Consider the following 25,851-nt stretch of genomic DNA (forward strand, 5'->3'; position numbering starts at 1 on the left):
ATATGCCTCCCCCCCAAAATAGTATATGCCACTGGACATCTGCCACCCACATACCAAACACCTAGATTGAAAATTTAAGATAGCTTTACACAGACTTTATGATAATGCTAAGTAGAACAAAAATGACTCAGTGGTACTAAGTCTGTGTATGACTGTTCACATTTTTCTACTTTTCTACTGCCAGGCATTTGATTTTCTGTAAGTCACTGTCAATTTTTATTAAATACAAATATATTTTATTATATATAAGACAAAATTTTACTTGTACCATTACCTTGGGATCATGAACAAAGGTATTTCCTTTGGTTCCAGGAGGGAAATCTCCGGTACAAATATATTTTAGACACTCAATGATGGTCTGAAGAAATAGAAAATGACATTAATTACAAGACAATTGCAGGTTTGTCACAAATATTAATATATTAGTCAAGGGTTCCAAACCCCTTTCTGCCCACTTCCCTGCACCACGTCCTCTCCCTGAGTCCCCTGGACTAAAGACCCACACTCAAACCCAAACCTCACAGATATCTACACTTCCATCCCTCCAGCCCCTACAACTCTAAGAACTGCTGGATTTTATGTATTTCCTCAAATATCTATAATATACCTTTATGCAAATGGAATTATTAAATATTCCTCTGCACGCTCACTTAAATATAGCATTTTAAAGGCACAGAAATGGTTAGTTTAACAGATTAGATCTCAAGCTCACAATCTTTAAGGACAACAGAAAAATGAATTCATATGCTCTGGCAGACAGACACTATCCCAGCAAATGGTCAAGCTTAAATAAAAATCCAAGCTTCTTCTATGATTAAATCAATTTTCCATCAAATGGACATGAAAATAAAACAATCACTGGAAGAAAAAATCAACTCACAGATGAATGGATCCAAAAAATCAAAGAGTCCATAAAAATGTAATTAAAAGAGTTTAAAAAAATGTAATAGCAAGCCACAGCAATAGAATTCAACATGCATAGGACCAAATCAGTGATATTAAGACAAAATAGCCATCACCAATAATGAAATGACAAAAGAAAAGTAAATGGATTGAAGAGAATATAAATTTCATGATAACAAAAGAAATAATCTTCAAATCATAGGAAAACTAGAAGAGGAAAAACGAGAAAGAGAAAGAACAGTTGGTGAAAGAAATAATAACTGATAATTTTTCTGATCTCTGGAAAGAAGCACCTTCAGATTCAAGAGGTCCAAAGAGTATCAAACAAAATAAACTCAAACAAAACAATAATGCCAAAACACATAGTAATCAAAAGACAAAGACAGATTACTTAAAACAGAAAGAGAAAAGAAAACCCTGAAAAGAGGGAATAACATAATATGCTCTTTCCATATATTTTACAAGCCAGGAAAGAATGGAATGACATTCAAAATACTGAATAATAAAAAGTTCTACTACCCTGTAAAGCAGGGGTCTCAAACTCAATTTACCTGGGGGCCGCAGGAGGCAAAGTCGGGGTGATCCTTGAGTGCAAAGTCAGTAGTAAGCCTTGAACATTGGGGGGTATGACCCAAACAACTAAAACAAAACAAAACAAAACAAAACAAAGAAAGATTCCTCTAGGGTAGGGCCACAAAATGTTGTACCGAGGGCCCCAAACGGCCCGCAGGCCTCGAGTTTGAGCGACCTGCTGTAAAGCTATCTTTTATACTTTAGACAAAGATATGAACCTTGTCAGATAAACAAGAGCTAGCAGCATTTGTGACAACTTAAACCAATACTGCAAGTATTACTGAAAGGCAACCTATAAGAAACAAACTCTTCCAAAAACAACTTGATGTTCACACACATACATAAAAATGGCAACATTTAGTCAATGCCAAAGGACTAAACTCACTTATAAAAGAGTAGCTGGATAGATCAAGAAAGAAAATCCATCCATCTGCTGCCATCTGCCTGTAGGAAACACCTTAACTCACAAGAAAAATACAGATTCAGTAAATGGATGGAAAATAATCATACAAGCCAATGGAAGACAAAAAACGTTAGCCATATTTATATCAGCCATATTAGACCAAATAACATTCAATATAAAGAAAATAGAGGCCAAAGTGATAGTACAGGGAGTAGGGCATTTTGCCTTGTACATGGCTGAACCAGGTTCGATCCCCAGCATTCCATATGGTCCCCTGAGCCTGCCAGGAGTGATTTCTGGAGCAGAGCCAGGAGTAACTCCTGAGAGTTGCTGGGTGTGTCCAAAAAAAAAAAAAGTGATTAGAGACAGTGATGGACACTACTTATGGATTAAGAACAACAGATCAAGAAATACTGTCATCAACATTTATGTACCAAATGAAGGCTCAGCAAAGTTTACAGAACTTCTGCTCATAAATCTAAAGAAATATATTGATGGAAACACAATAGTAGTCAGAGACTTCAATATTGGTCCCCTGTATTTGCCAGGAGCGATTTCTGAGCACAGAGCCAAGAAAACCCCTGAGAGCTGCTGAGTGTGACCCCCAAACCAAAAAATATTAAAAATAACAACAAAGGTTCTACATTCCCCCCAAAACAAGAATACGCATTCCTCTCTAGTATACATGGAACATTCTCCATGACAGACTTAAGTTGGGGCATAACTCAAGCATACATAAAATTTACAAATACAGAAATTATACAAGTGATTCTCTGACCATAATGCTATCAAAATAGAAATTAACTACAGAAAGAATATGAAGAAAACTTCCAACACTTAGAAGTTAAACAAACACTGCTAATCCAACATCTAGATCAAAGGAGAAATCAAGGGAAAACAAGAGATTTTTTGAAACTAAACAACAAAGTAGATACAAATTATCAGAATCTATGGGATACAGCAAAAGCTGTACTAATGGAGAAAATTCAAAGCAAGGCACGTCTATATATTGAGAGAAAAAAAGCCAAATCAACAATCTAAATAAACACAAATCTCAAAAATCTAGAGAAGGAACAGCAATCAAATTCAAATAATATAGTAAACAGTAAAATAGTATATAGAGATAGAAAAATAGTTAATAGAATTAGTAAAAACGAGAGCAGAAATCAACATCATAGAAACCAAGAAAGCAATTTAAAAAAAAAATCAATGAAACCAGAAGTTGGTTCTTTGAAAGAATAAACAAGAGAGATAAATCTTTAGCTAACCTCACAAAGAAAAAAAAAAAAAAAGAAAATGTTCAAATAAATAGGATCAGGGGCCGGTGCGGTGGCACAAGGGGTAAGGCATCTGCCTTGCCCGCGATAGCCTAGCACAGACCACGGTTCCATCTCTCGGCGTCCCATATGGCCCCAAGTCAGGAGCGATTTCTGAGCACATAGCCAGGTGTAACCCATGAGTGTCACCAGGTGTGGCCCCCCCCCCAAAAAAAAATAAATAGGATCAGATATAAGAGGAAAAATTTACAACGAATCCCCTAAAATTAGAAATATTATGAGATTGCCATGAACAACTAACTATATGCTCTTAACCTGAAAAGCCTAGAATAAAATGGTGAGATTCTTAGTTATGTAATCTCCCAAAGCTGAAAGAGAAAAAAGCCTCAACAGTCCAATCTCAAGTAAGGAAATTGAAAAATTAAGGACCTCCCCATAACAAAAGCCCTAGTCCAGATGGTTTCACTGGCAGGAGTTCTATCAAGCCTTCAGAGAAAATTTACTGCCTTTACTCCTTAAACTCTTCCAAACCACTGAATCTTTTGTTAACACCTTCTAGAAAGCAAACATTATACTAATAGCCAAAGCAGAGACAATTCCCCCCAAAAATTTTTTTCAACCAATCTCTGATGAATATCAATGCAAAATCCTTAATAAAATATTATTAGCTAAGTGAATCCAACAATATATCAAGAAAATTATACACCCAATCAAAGGGGAGTCATACTAGGAATGCAAGGGTGCTTTAACATATGCAAATTAATTAATATAATCCATCATATCCCTAAAAGGAAAGATAAAAATCATATTAACTGGTGCAGAGAAAGCTTTTGACAAGATCCAAAATCCATTCGTGATTAAAAACCCTTAATATACATTCCTCAACATAGTAATGGCCATCTATACCAAACTTACAGACACTATCATTATTTATGGTGAAAAACTGAGAAAGCATTTCTCCTGAGATCAGGTACAAGGCAAGGATGCCCAATGTCTCCACTTTTATTCAATATATTAGAAGTCTTGACTACAACAATCAGGCCAGAAAAACAACTCAGAGATCAAATTGAAAAAGAAGTCAGGGGCCGGCGAGGTGGCGCTAGAGATAAGGTGTCTGCCTTGCAAGCCCTAGCCAAGGAAGGACCACAGTTTGATCCCCCGGTGTCCCATATGGTCCCCCCAAGCCAGGGGCAATTTCTGAGCGCTTAGCCAGGAGTAACCCCTGAGCATCAAATGGGTGTGGCCCGAAAAACCAAAAACAAAAACAGAAGAAAAAAAAAAGAAAAAGAAGTCAAATTATCATTATTTGTAGATGACATAATAATATACTCAAAATACGGGCCAGAGAGATAGCATGGAAGTAGTGTGTTTGCCTTGCATGCAGAAGGACAGTGGTTTGAATCCCGGCATCCCATATGGTTCCCCCCCCTCCCCAGTGCCTGCCAGGAGCAATTTCTGAGCATAGAGCCAGAAGTAAACACTGAGCACTGCCAGGTGTGACCCCCAAACCAAAAAAACAAAACAAAACAAAAAAACAAACAAACAAACAAAAAAAACCCTAAAGTGTCCATAAAACAAAAACTTAATAAACAGGAGCCAGAGTGATAGAACAGCGGTAAAGGCATTTGCCTTGCATACGGTCGACCTGGGATGGACCCAGGTTTGATCCCCAAAATCCCATACAGTCCCCCGAGCCTGCCAGGAGCAATTTCTGAGAGCAGAGTCAGGAGTACCCCAAGTGCCACCTGATGTAGCCCTAAAACAAAACAAAAAAAATCTTAATAAACAATAAATTAACATAGCAAAGTGGCTGGCCAAAGTCAATACTCAAAAATCAGCTCTATAAGGCTAGAACCATAGCACTGAGGTAGGTAATTTTGTCTTGCATGTGGCAGACCCAGGTTCAATTTAGGCATCCCATCTTATCCCCCGAGCCTGCCAGGAGTAGTTTATAAACACAGAGCGAGGAATAACCTCTGAATGCTGCCAGGTGGGCCTAAAAAAACAAAACAAAACCAAAAAATCAGTTGCATTCTTATATACAAAAAAATTGAATTAGAAGAGAAAGCAATCAAGGAGCTTATCCATTTTAAAACTGTATCCAAAAGAAACAAGTAACTAGGAATCAACTTACAAGAAGTCAGATATCTATACCAAGGTAACTTTAATTTACTTAAAAGAGGGGCTGGAGAGATAGCATGGAGGCAGGGCATTTGCCTTGCATGCAGAAGGATGGTGGTTCGAATCCCAGCATCCCATATGGTCCCCCAAGCCCGCCAGGTGTGATTTCTGAGCATAGAGCCAGAAGTAAACCCTGAGCGCTGCCGGGTGTGACCCCAAAACCAAAAAATAAACAATATAAAAATAAATGACTTAAAAGACTTTAGGAAATATAAAAATATTTGTATTGAAGAATCAACATTATTATGCTAAGTTATTAAATATAAATTACTATGCTAAGTTATTATGAGATTTAATACAATCCATTTCCAAATTCTTTAAAGACATAAAAATATCAATAATAACATCTGTATGGAATCAGAAGAGACCACAAATAGCCAAAGCCATACTGAAAAAATAAGAAATAAGAATCTCATTACCTAATTTGGAATTGTATTATAAAAGTTCAAAACTGGAATAAAGATAGGCTATCTGATCAATAGGTCAGAATTGAACACCCAAAGACAAAACCCCATGTATATGAACAGTACATTTTTTTTTCTTTTTTGGTTTTGGGCCACACTCGGCAGTACTCAGAAGTTACTCCTGGCTCTGCGCTCAGAAATTGTTTCTGGCTTGGAGGACCATATGAGACACAGGTGGATCAAACCGTGGTCTGTCCTAGGTGAGAGCGGACAAGGCAGATGCTTTCCCGCTTGCGCCACCACTCCAGCCCTCTTTTTAAAATCGTTAGAAAGGGGTCAGAACGATAGCACAGCAGGTAGGGCATTTGCTTGGCACACCACTGAACTAGGTCCAATTCCATTGATACCTAGACTGCCAGGAGTAGTTTCTGAGCACAGAGCCAAGAATAACCTCTGAAAGCCGACAGGTGTGGTCCAAAAACCAAAACCAAATGGACAAAAATAGAAAAATATTTACAAATCATGAAGCTTACAACCAGATACAATTTGGTGTCATAACCAAGATGGCTATCATTAGAAAATATTTTTTGGGGCCGGAGAGATAGCATGGAGGTAAGGTGTTTACCTTTCATGCAGAAGGTCATCGGTTCGAATCCCGGCGTCCCATATGGTCCCCTGTGCCTGCCAGGAGCAATTTCTGAGCACGGAGCCAGGAAAAACCCCTGAGCACTGCCGGGTGTGACCCGAAAACCACAAAAAAAAAAAAAAAAAAAGAAAATATTTTTTGGAGGTATGGAGCCAAGCCTACCATGCTCAAAAATTACTTCTTTGGCTGGGAGAACCATATGGAATGCCAGGGATTGAGCCCAAGTCGTTTGGGTGCAAGACAAGAACCCTACCCACTGTAATATCACTCCAGCCCTAGAAAATAATACGTCAATCGAAAAACTAGACTAGGAAATTAATATCATCTCAAAATGTGAAGGAGTCCCATAGAAAGACTGAGAAATATGAGATAAACTTGCTCTTCAAATCCATGTTCTCCCTTGCTTATCTCTGTATCATGGCTTGCTCTTCCACGTATGTGATATACATTCTTTTCCTTCTCCCCACCCTTCTCACATCTTTCTAAATAAGTTTTGTTCAATAAAATCACCTTGTTTCACTAAAAGAGGAGGGAAAAAGAAATGTAAAATGAAGAATTTGGGAGGGCGGTATCCCCAACCCAAAGGCTCTCATTTAACAATAACAATGGATGATATAAAACATAGTACAGTTGATAGTTATGGTGTAGCTGAAATTTGTGGACTACAATGACCACATTTCAGATAAAGGTGTGAGGTGATGTTTATGTTAATTGACCTAATAGAGATGCTTTCACAAGATACCATTCTGTATACTTTAAATAGCTTACTTATATCATTTACACCTCAATACAAATGAGATTTTGAAAAGGTCTGAACTGTTACACCGATCTTACTGTCGATTTTTTGATACCATAATCATGTCATTCTTACACGAAATACTAGTACTTACTACACTAAATAATAAACAAGAAGAGGCTATGGAAGTGACTTTTAATTCCATTTTATACATGGGAGAACTATAAAGCCCTGAATATGAAGGTGATTTCCGGCCCACAGTAATACTAATAATGGAGAAAAACAGCTGGTTCCAGGCAGCTCACATTCACAGACACCTTATTCAATAAATCAAAAAAAATTGGGGGGGGGGGTTTTGGGGCCACACCTGTGTGTGCTCATCCAAGTTACTCCTGGTCCAGCGCTCAGAAATCTCAGAGTTACCACATGGGATGTCGGGGATCAAAGTCTACCAGGCAAAAAGCCCTACTCGCTGTGTTATCACTCCGGCCCAATAAATTACTCTCAAGCATCCTGTAGAAGACTGACAAGTCTTACTTAGCCTTTCCATCAACACAGCCGTCTTTCTAGCCCTGCTTTTTTATTTTTCTTTTGGGGGGGGGGGTCACACCCGGCAACGCTCTGGGGTTCCTCCAGGCTCTATGCTCAGAAATCGCTCCTGGCAGGCTCGGGGGGGGGGGGGGGACACCATATGGGAAGCCGGGATTCGAACCATCGTCCTTGTGCATGCAAGGCAGAATGCAATGCCCCACCTCCATGCTATCTCTCCAGCCCCGATCCCTGCTTTTTGCAACAGAGGCCGCCTTGCACCCCCAAACCCCCTTCTTTCTTTCTTCCTTTGGATTCGCCACGGGACAAGTTTGCAACTTCGGGAAACCTTTCATTCATCTTCCTTTATTCTGAAGGGTCGGCCAAAGTTTGCAAAGTCCTTTGGCAACAGTTGGCAGTTGTCACGATCCGATTTTTAAGACTGACGGCCCCCCCCCAAAAAAAAAATCACGGGAGGTCCCAGAGGCCGCCTCAGCTAGATTCCCCGGGAGCCCTGGAAGCCGCGTGTTAGGAATCTTTTGACACCTGTCAAGAGGCCCAGCGGAGGCGGCGGCTACTTACCGTCTTCCCCGCCCCATTGGGTCCGACCAGAATTGTGAGGGGGCTGAAGAAGGTGATAATTTGCTTATCTTTGTCCTCGATTCCAAAACTCCGCACGCCCAGAATGCTCATCTTTTCGATCCGGGACATGTTTGCAAAAAAAATTAGGGTTCTTTGTTTTAACTGAGCCCAAGCGGGAGCCTGACGGGCCAGGGGGCTGGAGGCCAGGGCCAGAGATCGTCGCCGACACTCTCCCTCCCTCCCTCCCACGCCGCCACCGGCTTCCTCGGCCGCCGACCCGCCGCCGAGTGCGGAGGTGGGGGCCGGCCCGGGGAACGACGCGGATCCGGCCGGAAGTCGCCGCGCACTCGCAGCTTCCCGCCTCGGAGCGCCGGCGACTCACGTGGACCGCTACGCTACGTCCGCGCGCGCGCGCGCCGGGCTGCAGGTGCGGGGCACGTCGGGAAGGCGGAGGGAGGGTCGCGCGGCGCGCACGCGCGCAGTCCGGGTTTTGGGGCACTGAGTCGCCCGAGGCTGTGGGGCGCCAATGCGCCTGCGTGTAAGCCTCGGACTTCCGCTTTGGCTTCTTGGTTTGGGGGCAGGTGCCCACAGCTCGGAGGATGCTCTTGAGGCGGCACCGTGATTGGTTGGATGCTCGGCGGGTCCACAAGTGGGATCCCGAGATTTCTGGCTTGAGGGAAGAAAGTTCTGCTAACCTTTCTTCCTTCCTCCCTCCCTCCCTCTCTCCCTCCCTTCCTTCCTTCCTTTTCCTTCCTTCCTTCCTTCCTTCCTTCCTTCCTTCCTTCCTTCCTTCCTTCCTTTCTTTTCTTTCTTTCTTTCTTTCTTTCTTTCTTTCTTTCTTTCTTCTTTCTTTCTTTCTTTCTTTCTTTCTTTCTTTCTTTCTTTCTTTCTTTCTTTCTTTCTTTCTTTCTTTCTTTCTTTTTTCTTTCTTTCTTTCTTTCTTTTCTTTCTTTCTTTCTTTTTCTTTCTTTCTTTCTTTCTTTCTTTCTTTCTTTCTTTTCCTTTCTTTCCTTCTTTCTTTCCTTTTTTCTTTTCTTTCTTCTTTTTCTTTCTTTTTTCTTTCTTTCCGTCCTTTCTTCTGTCTTTCTTTTCTTCCTTTCCTTTCTTCCTTTTTTCTTTTTCTTTCCTTTCTTTCTCTTTCTTTCCTTCCTTTCTTCTTTCTTTCTTTTCTCTTCCTTCCTTCCTTCCTTTTTCTTTCTTTCCTTTCTTCCTTTCTTTCTTTTCTTTTTCTTTCTTTCTTTCTTCCTTTCTTTTTCTCTTTCCTTTCTTCCTTCCTTACTTCCTTCCCTTCCCTTTCTTTTCTTCTTTTTCTTTCTTTCTTTCCTTCTTTCTTTCTCTTTTCTTTCCTTTTCTTTTCCTTTCCTTCTTTTTTCTTTACTTTCTTTCCTTTCTTCCCTCCTTTCTTCTTTCTTTTTTCTTTTTCTTTCCTTTCTTTCCTTCTTTTTCTTTCACTTCTTTCTTTTTCTTTCTTTCCTTCCTTTCTCTATTTTGTTTTCTTTCCTTTCTTTCTTCTTTCTTCCTGTCTTCCTTTCTTTTTCTTTAGTTCCTCCTTTCTTCTTCTCTATCTTTTCTTCTTTCTTTCCTCTTTTTTCCTTTTTCTTTTTCTCTCTTCTTCCTTTCTTTTTTCTTTCCTTTCTCTTTCTTTCCTTTCTTCCTTCTCTTCCTTCTTTCTTCTCTCCTTCCTTTATTTCTCCCTCCCTCCTTTCCTTCCTTCCTTCCTTCCTTCCTTCCTTCCTTCCTTCCTTCCTTCCTTCCTTCCTTCCTTCCTTCCTTCCTTCCTTCCTCAGGGGACCATTTGGGATGCCAGGAATCGAACCCGGGCCCATCCCGGGTCGGCCTCGTGCAAGGCAAAAACACCCCACCTCTGTGCTATCGCTCTGGCCCCTAGAAACTAGTTTTTCAAACAAAACTATAAAGTGTGTCTACTTTTTCGCTCTTAATGCACCCCTTAATTAAGTGTTTTTCTTGCATGGGAAATCCGGTGATGACAGCACGATGGTGCTAAAGGAATAAGTCCTTGGTTTGGGGGCGGAGGGGTGGGTCTTGGTGGGGGTGAGATATGTTTGTGTGTGTATGCACGCGTTCCCCTGAGACTAAAAATATGATGACTGAAACTTAATGTATCTAGAGGGGAGAGTAAACCAGGTTCTTTGGGTCAATTGCATCGTGGAGATCAGAATTGGATAAGTGGCTACTGATAACCCAAGCAGATTTTTAATAAGACAACCTGTCACTTATTCAGTGATAATTTAAGAAATGAATGGGTCCATAGTGATACTACTTCAGGTAAGGTGATTTGTCCTGCACATAGCCAACCAGACCAGGTTTTGTATCCCCAGCACCACTTAAGGTTCCTTGAGCCCCATTAGGTATGATCTCTGAGCACTGTTGGCTGTGACCTCCCCTCTCCAAAAATAAAATGAAAACTGAAGAACTGGGGATGTGTTGTTCTCACTGTGTGAGGCCCTGGATTGGCTTCCCGGAACCTGTAAGTAAGATAACAACCTAAAAAATAGATTGAACATGGAAAATTAAGACTAAGTAAACAATTTTACAGAACATTTTAATTGCATGGGGGAGTCAATAGCCAATTCTTGGGTTAGTTCTGACTCTGCACTCAGGAATTAACTTCCGGCAGTGTTCCCCGAACCATATGAAATGCCAGAGATGCCACGTGCAAGGCCATGTGTCTAATTCATTGTACTGTCTCTAGACCCAAACATATTTTAAAATTACAAAATAAGGGCCGGAGAGATAGCATGGAGGTAAGGCGTTTGCCTTTCATGCAGAGGTCATCGGTTCGAATCCCGGTGCCCCATATGGTCCCCCGTGCCTGCCAGGAGCAATTTCTGAGTCTGGAGCCAGGAATAACCCCTGAGCACTGCCGGGTGTGACCCAAAAACTACAAAAAAAAAAAAATACAAAATAAATAGGATGGGCGGTGATAACATGCAAATAGCATTGATTCTGGTGATGATTTTCCTGGTCAATTACCTCCCATCATAATTAAATTATAGACATCAGATAGGAACTTAAAGGGTAAAGATAACTGCCTTTCTGGAAAAGAAATAGTTATTAAAAATCAAAACAAAGCAAGATTACTGAGAAAATTATAGAAAATACTTTCCAATCACAAGATAATCATTTGCATAAACTGGAAAATTCACAGTTTACAAATTCAGATGGGGAAAGTGAGTAATCATGCAGTATTAAAAAAGGAAAACATGGAAGCATAAGACATTCCAACACATATGTTAAATCACTAATGGAACAAAGTATACAATTAAGTTTACATGACAAATATAATAAAAGCAAGTGGAAAAGATTAAAGTTCATTTTTAAGGTAAGTGTTATTGAAACAATTTACATAAATCAAATTGTCCTTTTCCAGGACAGTTTGAAAGGTTTTTTGTTTTTTTTAGATCTCACCTGGCAAGGAAGTGCTCAGAGAACTTTATAAGATGCTGGGGATCGGGCCCGGAGAGATAGCACAGCGGCGTTTGCCTTGCAAGCAGCCGATCCAGGACCAAAGGTGGTTGGTTTGAATCCCGGTGTCCCATAATGTCCCCCGTGCCTGCCAGGAGCTATTTCTGAGCAGACAGCCAGGAGTAACCCCTGAGCACTGCCGGGTGTGGCCCAAAAACAAAAACAAAAACAAAACAAAACAAAACAAAAAAAGATGCTGGGGATCAAACTTGGGTTGACCACATGCAAGGCAAATGTTCTATCTGTTGTACTATCACTCTGGCCCCAGTTACAAAGTCTTGAAGAGTATAAGCAGTTATGCAACACCATTTTTCTTCACCACTACCCTTTTTATTTCATGATTGTAGTTGGATTTCAGTCATAAAAAGAACACCCCCCTTCACCAGTGCAACCTTCCCACCACAAATGCCTGCCATCTCCCTCCTTCCCCATCCCCTGCCTATATTCAAGACAGTCATTCTGCTTCTCTCACTCATTAACATTGTCATGATATTTAGTATAATTATCTCTCTATCTAAACTCACCACTCTATATGGTGAGTTTCACATCAAGACCCAGTCCTTCCAACCCTCATCTCTGTCTGTGGACATTTTTATAATAATGTCTTTTATTTTTCTTAAAACCCATAGATGAGGGGCCAGAGCAATAGCACAATGGTAAGGCATTTGCCTTGCATGTGGCCAACACAGGATGGACCCCGGTTTGAATCCCGGCATCCCATATGATCCCCTGAGCCTGCCAGGAGTAACTTTTGAGCACAGAGCCAGGAGTAACACCTGAGAGCCACCAGGTGTGACCAAGAAAGAAAAAAACAACCCATAGATGAGTGAAACTATTCTGTGTATCTCTCACTGACTTATTTCACTCAGCATATAGATTTCATGTACATCCATGTGTAGGAAATTTTCATGACTTCACCTCAACTGATAGCTGCATAATATTCCATTGTCTATATGTACCATAGTTTCTTTAGCCATTCATCTGTTGAAGGGCATCTTGGTTGTTTCCAGAGTCTGGCTATTGTAAATAGTGCTGCAATTAATATAGGTGTGAGAAAGGCTTTTTTGTATTGTGTTTTTGTGTTCCTAGGGTATATTTCTAGGAGTGGTACAGCTGGATCAGATGGGAGCTCAATTTCCAGTCTTTTAATGAATCTCCATATTGTTTTCCATAAAGGCTGGACTAGATGGCATTCTCACCAGCAGTGAATAAGAGTTCCTTTCTCTCCGCATCCCCACCAGAACTTATTGTTCTTGTTCTTTGTGATGTGTGCCAGACTCTGCAACACTATCCTTTAAATAAATAAATAAATAAATAATTTAACACTTGTAGGAGAGTAAAATCAAGTCTATATTTTACTTAACCACTCTTAAATTCCAGTTGGATAAAGATCTAGATATATCTAAAAGCAATAAAAGGTGAACCTAGAAATGCAATTAGCTCCTTTTAAAAAGAAAAACTTTGTGGTGTGGGAAAAAAAAAAAGAAAAACTTTGTGACTCAAAGTAGTAAGCATTAGCAAGGACCTGTACAATATTTTACAGTCTCATGCTATAATCTTATTGTCAAGAAGTTAATTAAAATCACCTTTAACTCAATTATGTTAAAAAAGAAGTTTAATCTAATTATACCTTTACACTTTATTTTCTAGTTCACAGGAGTCAAGGATTAGGATAATAACCAAGTAGAGAAAGCAAATGCAGAAAGTGGAATGTGTTACAAGACATTGGTCTAGAGTAGACTCTCAGAAGATTTGTTATTAAAGCATGAGCTTTTGTAGTTCTTTCCAGTTAGTTTTTTTTTGGGGGGGGGGTTTAGGAGGTTTCATACCTAGCAGTGGGGGTGGTGGTTTAGGAGGTTTCATACCTAGCAGTGCTCCTTGTTTATACTCTCTGTACAATATGGTGCCTCAAGGCCCACCAAATATAACACAGGGTCCTGGAGTACATCACAGTTTGGACGTAAAGAAGTGAAGGGAATTTGGGGAAACATAAAGGAAATTTTAATTTCTAGCATTTGACTATATATCAAATGCTAAAAAAGACATATTAGGGTTGGAGAGATAGTGCAGGACTTAAGGTGCTTGCCTTGCATGTGGTGAAACCAAGTTCTGTTCAATGGATAGTATACTGGTCCTCTGAAAACTGTCAGGAAGGATCCCTGACCATTGACACAGGAATAATTCCTGAGCACTACCAGGAGCAATTTAAAATCCAATAAATAAGTAGAAATTAGGGGACAGAGCTATGGCTCATGCAGTAGGGCATTTGCCTTGCACACACTAACCTAGGACGGACCAAGATTCGATCCCTTGGTATCCCCTCTGGTCCCCCGAGCTAGGAGTGATTTCTGAGTGCATAGCCAGGAATAACCTCTGAATGTCACTGGGTGGGGCCCAAAAAAGCAGAAACAATAATAATAATAATAATAAAAGTAAAAATTATTATTGTAAATTTAATTGATGTTACATTTTTGCCATGTAAGAAAATGATCATTTTAATTATACAGATGGAAGTTACTAAAAATAGAAGTGAGAAGTTATCATGCTTTCTGTTCTTAGCTTTAAAATATATAGGGAAGAGGGGCCAGAGAGATAGCATGAAGGTAGGGCGTTTGCCTTGCATGCAAAAGGACAGTGATTTGAATCCTGACATCCGATATGGTCCCCTGAGCCTGCCAGGAGCGATTTCTGATCATAGAGCCAGGAGTAACCCCTGAGCACTGCCGGGTGTAACCCAAAAATAAAACAAACAACAAAAATATATAAGGCCAGAGAAAGAATCAAGAGGCATGCTTTATAGATGGTCAACCCCAGTTCAATCTCATACATCCTGGTCATCCAAAAACCAAAATATGTGGCACCTAACACTGCAACAAGGCTCAAGCAGGAAAGTATCCTTAGGCCCTGTTGGCTGAGAACTGCAAAGATGGCTGCAAAGTCTCTCAAGCACTACTTGGAAGTCTTCCACCCTTATAAATAATTATTTTCTTTTCTTTCTCTCTTTTTTTTTTTTTGGGTAGGGGCACACCTGGCAATGCTCAGGGGTTACTCCTGGCTCTGTGCTCAGAAATTGCCCCTGGCAGGCTCAGGAGACCATATGAGATGTCGCAGATCAAGGCCAAGTCTGTCCCAGGTCAGCCACTTGCAAGGCAAATGCCCTACCACTGTGCTATCGTTTTGATTCCTGTAAATAATTTTTTAATTAAATACTTAAGAAAAATAGCAAGTTGAAGGATGGAAGGTGACATAAAATAGCCAAATTCCATTATTAAAATGTTCTACTTCATAACAGAAATATAAAGCTAAGAAACAACAATTCTAAGAGATGAGGGGGAAAATATTTGCAATGAAAGTTATCCATTCTGGGCCAGGAAATGATGCAAACCTCATTGCATGCAGCTTTGCATGCAGAAGGACAGGTTAATCTCCAGAATTGCAAGATTGTGTAAACACTGCTAGAAGAGACTTAGAGCAACAAGTCAGGAAAGGTCCCTGGGTACTGACAGGTATGGCCCCCAAAAAGTACGAATTCCTAAAAATAAAAGGATGATGTTGAGAGGCACTTTGCATATGGCTGGTTCAGTTCCTGGCTCTGTAAATGGTTCCCAATCACACTAGGAATAGGCTTGAATACAGAGCCAGAAGAAACTTCTGAGCATCTCTGGGTATGACCCCCCCACCACCAAAAGCAAAATATATATATATGTAATATATATAATAAAGCTGGAAGGACAAATCAGTTAAGTTCTTAGTTTACTGAGAAATAAACTAGTAAAAGGTTTGGTTTCACAAGTAACAAAATGGAGAACAAATTTATCAGAAGATACTATCTTAAACCCACTAGTGAATGGTTTTATTTTTATTTTTATTTTTATATTTTATACTTTGACGCTCTCTTTTTCTTTTTTTTTTTTTTTTTTTTTTTTTTGGTATTTTGGGCCACACCTGTTTGATGCTCAGAGGTTACTCCTGGCTAAGCACTCAGAAATTGCCCCTGGCTTGGGGGGATCATATGGGATGCCGGGGGATCGAACCACAGTCCTTCCTTGGCTAGCACTTTCAAGGCAGACGCCTTACCTCTAGCACCACCTCACCAGCCCCACGCTCTCTTTTTCTGATAATAATCAGAAATAATGATCACTTTCTTTTTATTAATATTTATTTTTTATTAATATTTGTCCAATAATACCTTTCAGTTATTAGGTTTTTCAAACTTTTCAGGTCACCAAAAGTGTTACCATTTGATTATACTGGTAGATGGGGCCAGAGAGATAGTACTGTGGGTAGTGGTTTGCCTTGCACATGACAGACCCAGGTTTGATACCCTTCACTTCATGTGGTCCCCCAAACTCTGCCAGGAGTGATTCCTGAGTACAGAGCAGGAGTGAGCTCTTGATATTTCTGGATGTACTCCCCCCAAATACCCCTCAAAAGAATATATAGATGATTTTTTTGCCAAATTCTTGTTTGGGGGCAACACTGCATCAATGCTCAGGGGTGAAACCTGTCTCGGCACTCAAAAATTACTCCTGGCCAACTTGGAGAACCATACAGGATGCTAGAAATAAAACCCTGTGTGAGATTAGCACACAGATCACCAGATAAATGTCATCTGTGTTACAGCTCTTTTATATAACAACTCTCATAGGTTTATCTCTGCAGGTGCAGCAGCCCTGGAAACAGGAACTTCACATTTGGGATCACAAACTCAACAATTGCTTGTCATTTCTCGTAGCTCATGTTTGGGCCTCACTCACTCATCACAGCTCTGCCTCTCCACTGCTCCACTGCTCAAGCCTCTAGCCTGTACCCCTCAGTTGCTAACCAGTGCTGGTCTACACGTCTTCACCTCTTTCCTTCTACATAAATGAGTGTCGTGTTTTCTCACTATTGATGTAAGTGCACTGTGTATTTGTGCACTGGCAGATACAGAGCTGAATCGTTTTCTTGTCACCACTCTCAGTTCATGTCACCTGCCAAACTGATGTTTGCTTTGTTTTTCCTATCAGTGCTTGCTAAGGTCTTATATCCACCTATGCCGTGGTCCAATTTTATATGTATGACCTAACTCCACCCTTATCTGTTTCTGCTAACGCCATGCAGCAAGATTTAAAATGATCAATAAGATAGCTGAGATTATCTACCCCTCATTACTTACCATTAGGTTCTCTATGCACCACAAATGAGTAGATCATCCAGTATTTTTTCTTTCTCTAACTTATTTTGCTTAACATGATACCTTTCAGTTATTTTCTATTGTAATGAATAGCAAGACTTCATTTTATCTTACAGTGAGCAAGGTTTCATCTTTTTTTTTTTTTTACAGCTACATAATATTTGATTATGCTTTTTGTGTTGTTTTTTTTTTCTTTTTTGCTCTACCCTCCGGAATTACTCCTGGCAGTGCTCAAGGGACCATATCGGGTTTCTGGAGATCAAACTTATCAAAGCCACATGCAAAGCAAGTGCCCTACACCCATACTATCTCTCCTGACCCCATTATTCTTCTTTACCTAGTCATCTATTGTTAGATATTTGAGCCATGTCCATACGCTGGTAATATACTAAGCACTGCAATAAACATAGGTATGTATATATCTTTTTAAAATAATGTTTTTCTGTTGAGGGGCAGATGCCAAGAAGTGGAATATCACTGGATCATCTGGGAATTATATTCTTACTGTTCTCTATAGAAGTTAAACGGGGGGCTGGAGCGGTAGGGCGCTTGCCTTGCATGCGCTTGACCTGAATTCGGTCACCGGCATCCCACATGGTCCCCTGAGCATGCCAGGAAGGCGTCCTGAGCAAAGCTAGAAATAGCCCCTGAGCATCACCGGGTGTGGTTAGAAAAAAGAAGTTGAGCAGGATGACTGAATGAAGGTTTTGTTCTCATTACATCCCCAACAACACTGCTTGTTTTCAGTCATTTTGACATGTCATTTGCATAATGTGTGATATACAGCACTGTTACTTTGATAATAAGTAATGATGAACACTTTTTATATATCTGCTGGCCAAATATCAGTCTTATTTTTTTGGAGATATGTCTGTTCATCTCCTCTTCCTGATTTTTTTTGTTTGTTTTTGGGCCACACCCGGTGGTGCTCAGGGGTTACTCCTGACTGTCTGCTCAGAAATAGCTCCTGGCAGGCACGGGGGACATTATGGGACACCGGGATTCGAACCAACCACCTTTGGTCCTGGATTGGCTGCTTGCAAGGCAAACGCCGCTGTGCTATCTCTCTGGGCCCCTCTTCCTGATTTTTTTTTATAGGATTTTGGGTTTTAGTTGTTCTTGAGCTTTGAGAATGCTTTATATAGTTTGAATATTAGACTTTTATTTTATATATGATATGAAAATTTTGTCTCATTCAGCAAGTTGTCAATTTATTTCAGTTCAAGTTTCTTTTGCAATAAAAAAACCTTTCTCATTTGATGTGGTTTTATTGGGGTTTTTCTTTTTTGCTTGTTTATTTGCTTCTTTTGGGGGGTCACACCCAGTGCTACTCAGGGGTTACTCCTGGATCTACACTGAGAAATTACTCCTAGCAGTGTTCAGGAGTTATCTTTATCAAATCAATAAAGATACCTCTAAGGTCTATATTTTGGAGAGTTCTGCCTATATTTTCCTCAATATATTTTTTAATGAAAATAACTACTCTAGATGTCTTCAATCCACTTTGAATTAACTTTTGTTGATGTGATGGGATGTGAGATAAAATTCCAGTGTCATTTTTGTGTATGAACAACATTATTTTTAGTGAACATGTTTTTAAGTTATAAAATAAGAGACTTTTTGTGCATTGGATATTTTCAGGGGTGATATTATAAAATGTAACCAGTTATAAAAATGATCAAGTAAATGTTTTTTATTACACAGAGGTTTTTAGCAATAATGAATAATAGAAAATAACAGCTGTGAAGTAAACTGTGATACAACTAATAGCAGGTAACCTTGATACCAAGAAACAAAGAGTAAAAGATATTAAAAGGATGGAAGTTAAAAAGGCTGAGTAAAAAAAAAAAAAAAGATACTATCATCTTACATTGTTAAGTCACCTCAAAAAATCTGTGTCATCATGCCCAGCTGATTGATTAGAATCAGTTCATAGAGAAGTCATTTGACCTAAAATTGATATCCGGTTAGTAAAAGCTACATTTTGGGTTTTTATAATTCCTAGTTAGGAAATTTAAGACAGATAAAAATGTCAGGGCAGAAGGAGAGATTGTTACCCATTACACAATTGCTCGGCACTCTTCATAGTCCCTTCTTTAAATTATATAATTACTAATGATTCTTAGAATTTTGGAGCACTAATTACCAATTTCATTCTATTCTCCTAAAGTAATGTGGATTTTTTAAAATCATAGTAGTTCACTTTAACTTGCTCTCTACACAGGTTGGGAAAATCAGACCATAAAAATATAATCACTTAGACAACAGTAAAAGAAATATAATTTGTATGACCATGTTAATAATGACATTAATACAATTACTAAAGAGAATGGTGACAACTTAAGTTTCCAGTAAAAACTGAATAAATTGTACATACATAAAGTAATATTATTCCGCTTTAAAGAGAGAAGCCTACCCACAGACTCACTCCACACACACTTCCACATGCATACACTCACATTCACACACACACAGGAAATGCTGATATTTGCAAAAACCTAGAGAGCAGTATACTAGGTGAAATAAAACACACACACACATGCACACACACACACATACACACACATGCACACACAAACCAGATATCATATAGTTGTATGGTTTCATTCATATAGGTTACTTGCAACTTCAGATTCGGAGATAGAAAAGATAAAGGAGAAATATAGTTGTCGATGGCTGTACTACGGTAGATAGAAATTCACTCTTGCAATAATAAGAAGAGTTCTAGAGGGGGATACATGCTGCCAGAGCCACCTGAAATTCTAAAAGCACCAATTTAAGAGTACGTGATCCCTATCTTTTGTGAATTCTACCTTACTCTTGATGGGAACAATTATCTCTCCTAAGGTCAAAAGTCTTTTAAATGTTTAAATCAGATGTATTTTACGAAGAATTTAAAACTTCAGCACAAACAAAAAACATTCAAGGTCCAAGAGGCCACTAAAACTCTCTGCTCAACCAATCAGAGCTCACTGTGAACATCTGCATAGAAAAGAAGCCTCCGGCCCAGAGAGGTAGCACAGCAGTGTTTGCCTTGCAAGCAGCCGATCCAGAACCTAAGGTGGTTGGTTCGAATCCCGGTGTCCCATATGGTCCCCAGTGCCTGCCAGGAGCTATTTCTGAGCAGACAGCCAGGAGTAACCGCTGAGCACTGCCGGGTGTGACCCCCCCCCCCCAAAAAAAAAGAAAAAAAGAAAGAAAAAAAAAGAAAAAGAAAAGAAGCGTCCACCTCCCACCTGCATCTCCCAGAGGACTCTCCCATTTTGAAACTGGGTACCAGGCAGTATTTATTGTGATACCATCTGCCCCAGATGCTCAAGATAGTCCTTTTTTGTTTTGTTTTGTTTTGTTTCATTTTGAAGCCTCAAACAATAATGCTCAGGGCTTATTCCTGACACTTAGGGATCACTCCTAGAGGGGCGCAAGGAACCACATTGGGGGCTGAAGACTGAGCACAAATCAGCCACATGCAAGGTAAGTGCCTTACCTGCTCCAGCCCATAAAATAGTCCAAAATCAGGATTCAAGGCCAACAACACAAAAACTGCTCTGAGCTATTCAATGAAATCCTTCATTAAATACAACTCCCACATATCAGTGAGGGTGAGAACTAGGTCAGGAGTGCATGCTCTGAATGCTTGAGTTCTAGGTCAAATTCCTACTACCACCTGACCTCCCAAGCACCTCCAGGTACAACCCTGAAGGCCCTAGCACCAAGAGAAGCAGCTGTGGAGGTTCCCAGCAGCATCTTTGGGCCCAAATAGTACAGTATTCCTGGGTCTCATTGAGCTGTCCAGCCAGATTGGGGAGAGGACTAGAGTGATTTTTCAATGGTCAGGGTATTTGCCTTACATGGGGCTAACCTAAGTTCACCAGCATCCTGTACAGTGCTCTGAACCCTCCAGAACTGATCTCTGAGCATAAAACCAAGAGAAAGCCCTGAGCAGCATCAGGGGTGGCCCAAAATTCCCTCCCCAAAAGTATTTCTGATAATTCCTGAGCACTATTTGGGCCCCATCCCCACAAAAACAAAACAAAACAACAACAACAAAAAAAACTCAATCATATCTTCCTCACTGTGCTCAAGTCAAGGAGAATATGTGTGGCTCCCTTCTGGGATGAGACCTGAGTCTAAGGAGCACAAAGGTTAACTCTCCCAAGACACATATTTAATACATGACTCAAGCAGAGTGAAAAGGTACCCCAGTCTCATGATACATGCAAAAGATTCTATACTGTATGTTACGAGACTAAGACAGATAGTTTTGGTTGCTTTTCCTGGATTTATATCTTACAATTATCCAGAACCCCACATTCATCAATTATATAATTTGGGTGGAATAAAGCCCACCTCCAACTACAGGCAGAGCCAATCAACATATCTCATTTCCCTGCTCACTGTCCGAGAGTGAACATCTGATTCCTTTTTACAAGGAGGTTGAATTCTGGAACTTATGATTGAATAATTAGAAAAGAACAATTTTCTCTGGTCCTTAGGGATAGCACAGCAGTAGGGCATTTGCCTTGCACACGACTGCCCCTGGATGGACCTGGGTTTGATTCCCAGCATCCCATATGGTCTCCCGAGACTGTCAGGAGTGATTTCTGAGCACAGAGCCAGTAATAACCCCTGAGCTCTGCTGGGTGTGACCCCCCCAAAAAAAAAAAACAATTTTCTGTTTCAGGGTGCTTCTGAACAAGATTCAGAAAGATTCGGGCATTTTAACATTTTGGCACACAGTGAATGGGGCCAAGAAGAGTCACTGGGCAGGAGCTGAGAGAGAGAGATAACCTGGAGAGATTCCTTTTGGTTAGATAATCTCACATCCTCTTTAATTTAGCTTTTTAGGCACTGGCAACTAAGAGGATTCTAATAAAGAGTTTAATGGCAATCTAGTGAATGAAGTTGGTCTTTGCTAATTATTTATGGTCTCTGTTCTAATCACCATCTTTTAACAATATTTTGAATTCCTTTTCAAAACAGATGGTTCAATACATCCATTACAGAAATGGCTCAATACATTCATGAATCAGGGGCTAGAGAGATAGCATGGAGGTAAGGCATTTGCCTTGCATGCAGAAGGTCAGTGGTTCGAATCCTGGCATCCCATATGGTCCCCTGAGCCTGCCAGGAGCAATTTCTGAGCGTAGAGCCAGGAGTAAACCCCTGAGCACTGCCAGGTGTGACCCAAAAACAAATAAACAGGGGCCGGGCGGTGGCGCTGGAGGTAAGGTGCCTGCCTTACCTGCGCTAGCCTAGGAGACGGACCGCGGTTCGATCCCCCGGCGTCCCATATGGTCCCCCAAGCCAGGAGCGACTTCTGAGCGCATATAGCCAGGAGTAACCCCTGAGCGTCACCGGGTGTGGCCCAAAAACCAAAAAAAAAAAAACACAAATAAACAAACAAAAAATACATTCATGAATCAATCATACAAAATGTCTAAATACAACCATTACAGAGTTAAAGCAACCAGAAAAATAATTTAATGTATTTTAGCACAAAATTATGCTTAATTGTATTCATTCATTAAACTTTACATTATATATTTTCTTTTTTGTGTGTGTTTGGTTGTCTGTTTCTTGGGCTATACCTTGCAGAATCAGGGCTTACTCCGGGGCTCTGCACTCAGGAATCACTCAGGTAGGCCACATCCAAGGCAAGCACCCTATTCCACTGTACTATCACTTCAGCCCCACTTCTCCTTTTTTTTTAACACATCCTTTAAGAGGAAATTCAATCTTCTGATTCTAAGAAATGCAAATGTGGGAACAATGCTATGTCACCCCAAAGATTTTTCTCTTACAATAACAAAAGATTCTTAACAGGGAAAAAATAGGGATTTTTGTTATAATTTTTGTTATAATTAAAAGATGTTTTTTAAGATACAAGATATTGGAAAGATTTAGTTTCTCGATCTGTCATTATTAAGTATTCTCTATCTGATTGTTAGAAATTATTCATTTCCTCAAAGACAGTAAATAAATTGGTTGGCGCTGTAATTTTGTACAATGCACTTTCTTTGCCCCAGGCAAGTGCTTTACTCTTCAGAGCAGCCATGAGAATGCTTCTGCGCCTGAGTTTGCTTGCCATGGGGGCAGCCTACATTTGTGCATTGGCCGTAGATAGTCGCATGAACATGAACGGGCTGGTGGCTGAGACCCTGACTCTTCTCTCCACACACCAAACACTGCTGATCGGAAATGGGGTAATTTTTCTGTTCGACTTCTGTGTTGTGTTTTGTTCTGTTTTAATGCACAGTAATTGTTTTTGGTGATTAATATATATATATGTTATTAATAACCAAACGAGGAGAAGGGAGCATACATAGTTCCATGCTCAGGGCTTACTCGTGGCTGTATGCTCAGGAATCACTCCTGGTAGAGATGAGGAGTGCCAGGGATGGAACCTGGTCAGGTACATGCAAAGCATGTACTATCATGTACTATCACTATGGCCCCCTCATTAGCAACATTAAATGTTATGATGTGAGTGCTTTGAAATAATAAATGTATTTCCTTTTTGTTTCAGACCCTGTGGATTCCTACTCCAGAACATAAAAATGTAAGTCAAATGTTGCTTCAATTAAATAACTATGGGTATTAATGCACAATGCATTCATTATCTTTGGAAGAGATTAATGTTTGTGTTTTGCTTCTGAGTATGTGTATATAAGTGTGTGTACTTACAAATAACAACAATGATGTTATAACAAGTAGATTCTCTTAAATAAGTGCATCCAGCTCTTTGGTGATATTATCTGTTCTCCATCTCCAGCACACAAAAGTCAGGCTTTTAAATTTATTTTGTTTTGTTTTGTTTTGTTTTGTTTTGTTTTGTTTTGTGGGAGCAGCCAGTGGTCCATAGTTTCTCCAGTGCTACTTCCCATTAGGTGCTTAGGGGCCACTCCCAGAGTGTTTGGGGGAGAATTTAGCGTCAGAATTGAACCCAGCGCCGAAGAGTGCTCTACCACTAGGCCACATCTCCAGCTGTTAAAGTCAGATATTCTTTTCTGAAAAATATTGTGAAAGACGCTTTCTCATCTCTATTTGGCTCTCACTGCTCCTCCTTACTATAATGTCTTTCTGAAAGTATCTGCAACTTAGGGTTATATTTTTAGCATCACTGTCAGTAGATACAAAAATATATGATGACTTTCCCATATTTTAGTCATTTCCACATATTTAAACAATTGTGATTTTTTTTAAAATTTATATAAAAGAGCCAGAGCTATAGCACAGGGGATAAGGTGTTTGCCTTGCACACAGCTGACTAAATCCGCGACATCTCATATGGTCCTCTGAGCCTTCTAGGAGTGAATTTTGATGGTAGACCCAGGAGTAATTCCTGAGTACTGCAGGTATAGCCCAAACAAACAAACAAAAAAACCAACCAAAATTATATATACATATTTTAGTCATGATCATATGAAACTGTAAAATATATAACTTTATTAACCCAAATAAAATCAAAAGGCCAAAAGGAAAAACAAAAAAAAAAAGATATAAAAAAATCAAAAGGCTAACTATAGCTAAAAGAAAATACTAGTAATACAGTTACATCCCACTTCCTAAACATTTTTTTATTTAAGTGTGCATTTATATCATGTTCAAAACTCTAATAATTAAATAATTTTTATCTATTTTTTGAAAATTTATCTCCGTATGAAATGGTTGGCCACCTGGAAAGGAAGTAAAAAGCTCTTTGGAGAAGGAATTCAAGAAAACACCACAAAATAAAGTTGAACTTTGGGGACTAGATTTTTTTGTTTGTTTGTTTTTGGGCCACATCCATTTGATGCTCGGGGGTTACTCCTGGCTAAGCGCTCAGAAATCGCCCCCAGCCTTGGGGGACCATATGGGACACCGGGGGATCGAACAGCGGTCCTTCCTTGGCTAGCACTTGCAAGGCAGACACCTTACTTCTAGCGCCACCTCTCCAGCCCCAAGGGGACTAGACTTTTATACCTTAATTTATCTACTAATATATTTTAAATCTTCCTCAATTAGCACCAACTATGCATTGAAGAAGTCTTCCAAGGAATAGACACTTTGAGGAACCAAACTGAACAGGGGAATAATATGGAAAAACTATTCCTAAACTTGTCTTTAATTAAAGAACACATAGATCGTCAAAAAGTAAGTGAAAAACATTTTATGGAAATATTTGTATATTTGTCTGGCTGTGTCTATTTTTACAGGAGTTTCCTTTAATATTTAGTGTCTGTTCTTTTCACAGAAAAAGTGTGGCAGAGCAAGACAGAAAGTAAAACAATTCCTCAACTACCTACAGGAGTTTCTGGGTGTAATAAACTCTGAATGGACAATGGAAAGTTAAGACTCAACTGGCTGTTCCAGAGAAAGATTTGAGAAGAAGAGGACAATTTTATTGTAATGAGAATAAGAGCCAACCAAGAGGGGAGCCTTAATATTCATGTCATGAAATTCAATAGGCAAATTAAGTATTTCATGCATACTACTACCTTACCAACTCCCATTGGCAGAAAGCATAGAAACAAAAATACTTGAAACACATTTCAGATGCCACAATTGCTGGTTTTTTCCTCTGGGTTGCTTTTGGCAAAATAGATCCAAATATATACCTTATTAATACCACATTCTATAAAATATCTGTTAACTTAATATTATTTATGAAACTATTTCAAATTTGGTGTATTCATATTTATTTTTTTTTTGCTTGGCTACATTCCAATAAAACACAAGATTGATAACAGTGGTTGCATTTCCTGTTTGCCTCTGACTGACTTCTGACTTTTGTACATTTGGTCTGAGTATGGAGTTCCAGCTCCTTGGCAGCAGAAGTAGTTGAGTGGGTGGCCAGGAACAGCCAGAGTGAAACAATAACTAGAGTCTGATGAGGGTGTGGCGACAGGTCCACGACAATGTAGAGGCTGCTGTCCTCTTTGCTGCATACCCAGAAATAAGGAAGTTGCAGGTG

The 25,851-nt window shown here is 39.8% G+C and overlaps 2 protein-coding genes across 2 annotated transcripts in view; one reads left to right on the forward strand and one right to left on the reverse strand.

Moving 5' to 3' along the window:
- RAD50 (RAD50 double strand break repair protein) overlaps positions 1 to 8,368 on the reverse strand; it is a 79,007-nt gene extending 70,639 nt beyond the window's left edge. Inside the window, exons 1-2 of the mRNA XM_049786818.1 lie at positions 8,234 to 8,368; positions 275 to 358 (exon numbers count right to left, since the gene is read on the reverse strand). Of these exons, the coding sequence (XP_049642775.1) occupies positions 275 to 358; positions 8,234 to 8,362 (213 nt within the window). The 5' untranslated portion in view covers positions 8,363 to 8,368. The remainder of the gene's footprint in view (positions 1 to 274; positions 359 to 8,233) is intronic.
- A 14,583-nt stretch (positions 8,369 to 22,951) lies between these two features.
- IL5 (interleukin 5) lies at positions 22,952 to 25,230 on the forward strand. The gene is made up of 4 exons (XM_049786808.1): positions 22,952 to 23,101; positions 23,425 to 23,457; positions 24,903 to 25,031; positions 25,132 to 25,230. The coding sequence occupies exons 1-4, from the start codon at positions 22,952 to 22,954 to the stop codon at positions 25,228 to 25,230; spliced, it is 411 nt and encodes a 136-aa protein (XP_049642765.1).
- Positions 25,231 to 25,851: the final 621 nt, after the last annotated feature.

The sequence above is a fragment of the Suncus etruscus genome, chromosome 14 (assembly GCF_024139225.1).
Source record: "Suncus etruscus isolate mSunEtr1 chromosome 14, mSunEtr1.pri.cur, whole genome shotgun sequence".
In the NCBI taxonomy this organism is placed as follows: Eukaryota; Metazoa; Chordata; class Mammalia; order Eulipotyphla; family Soricidae; genus Suncus; species Suncus etruscus.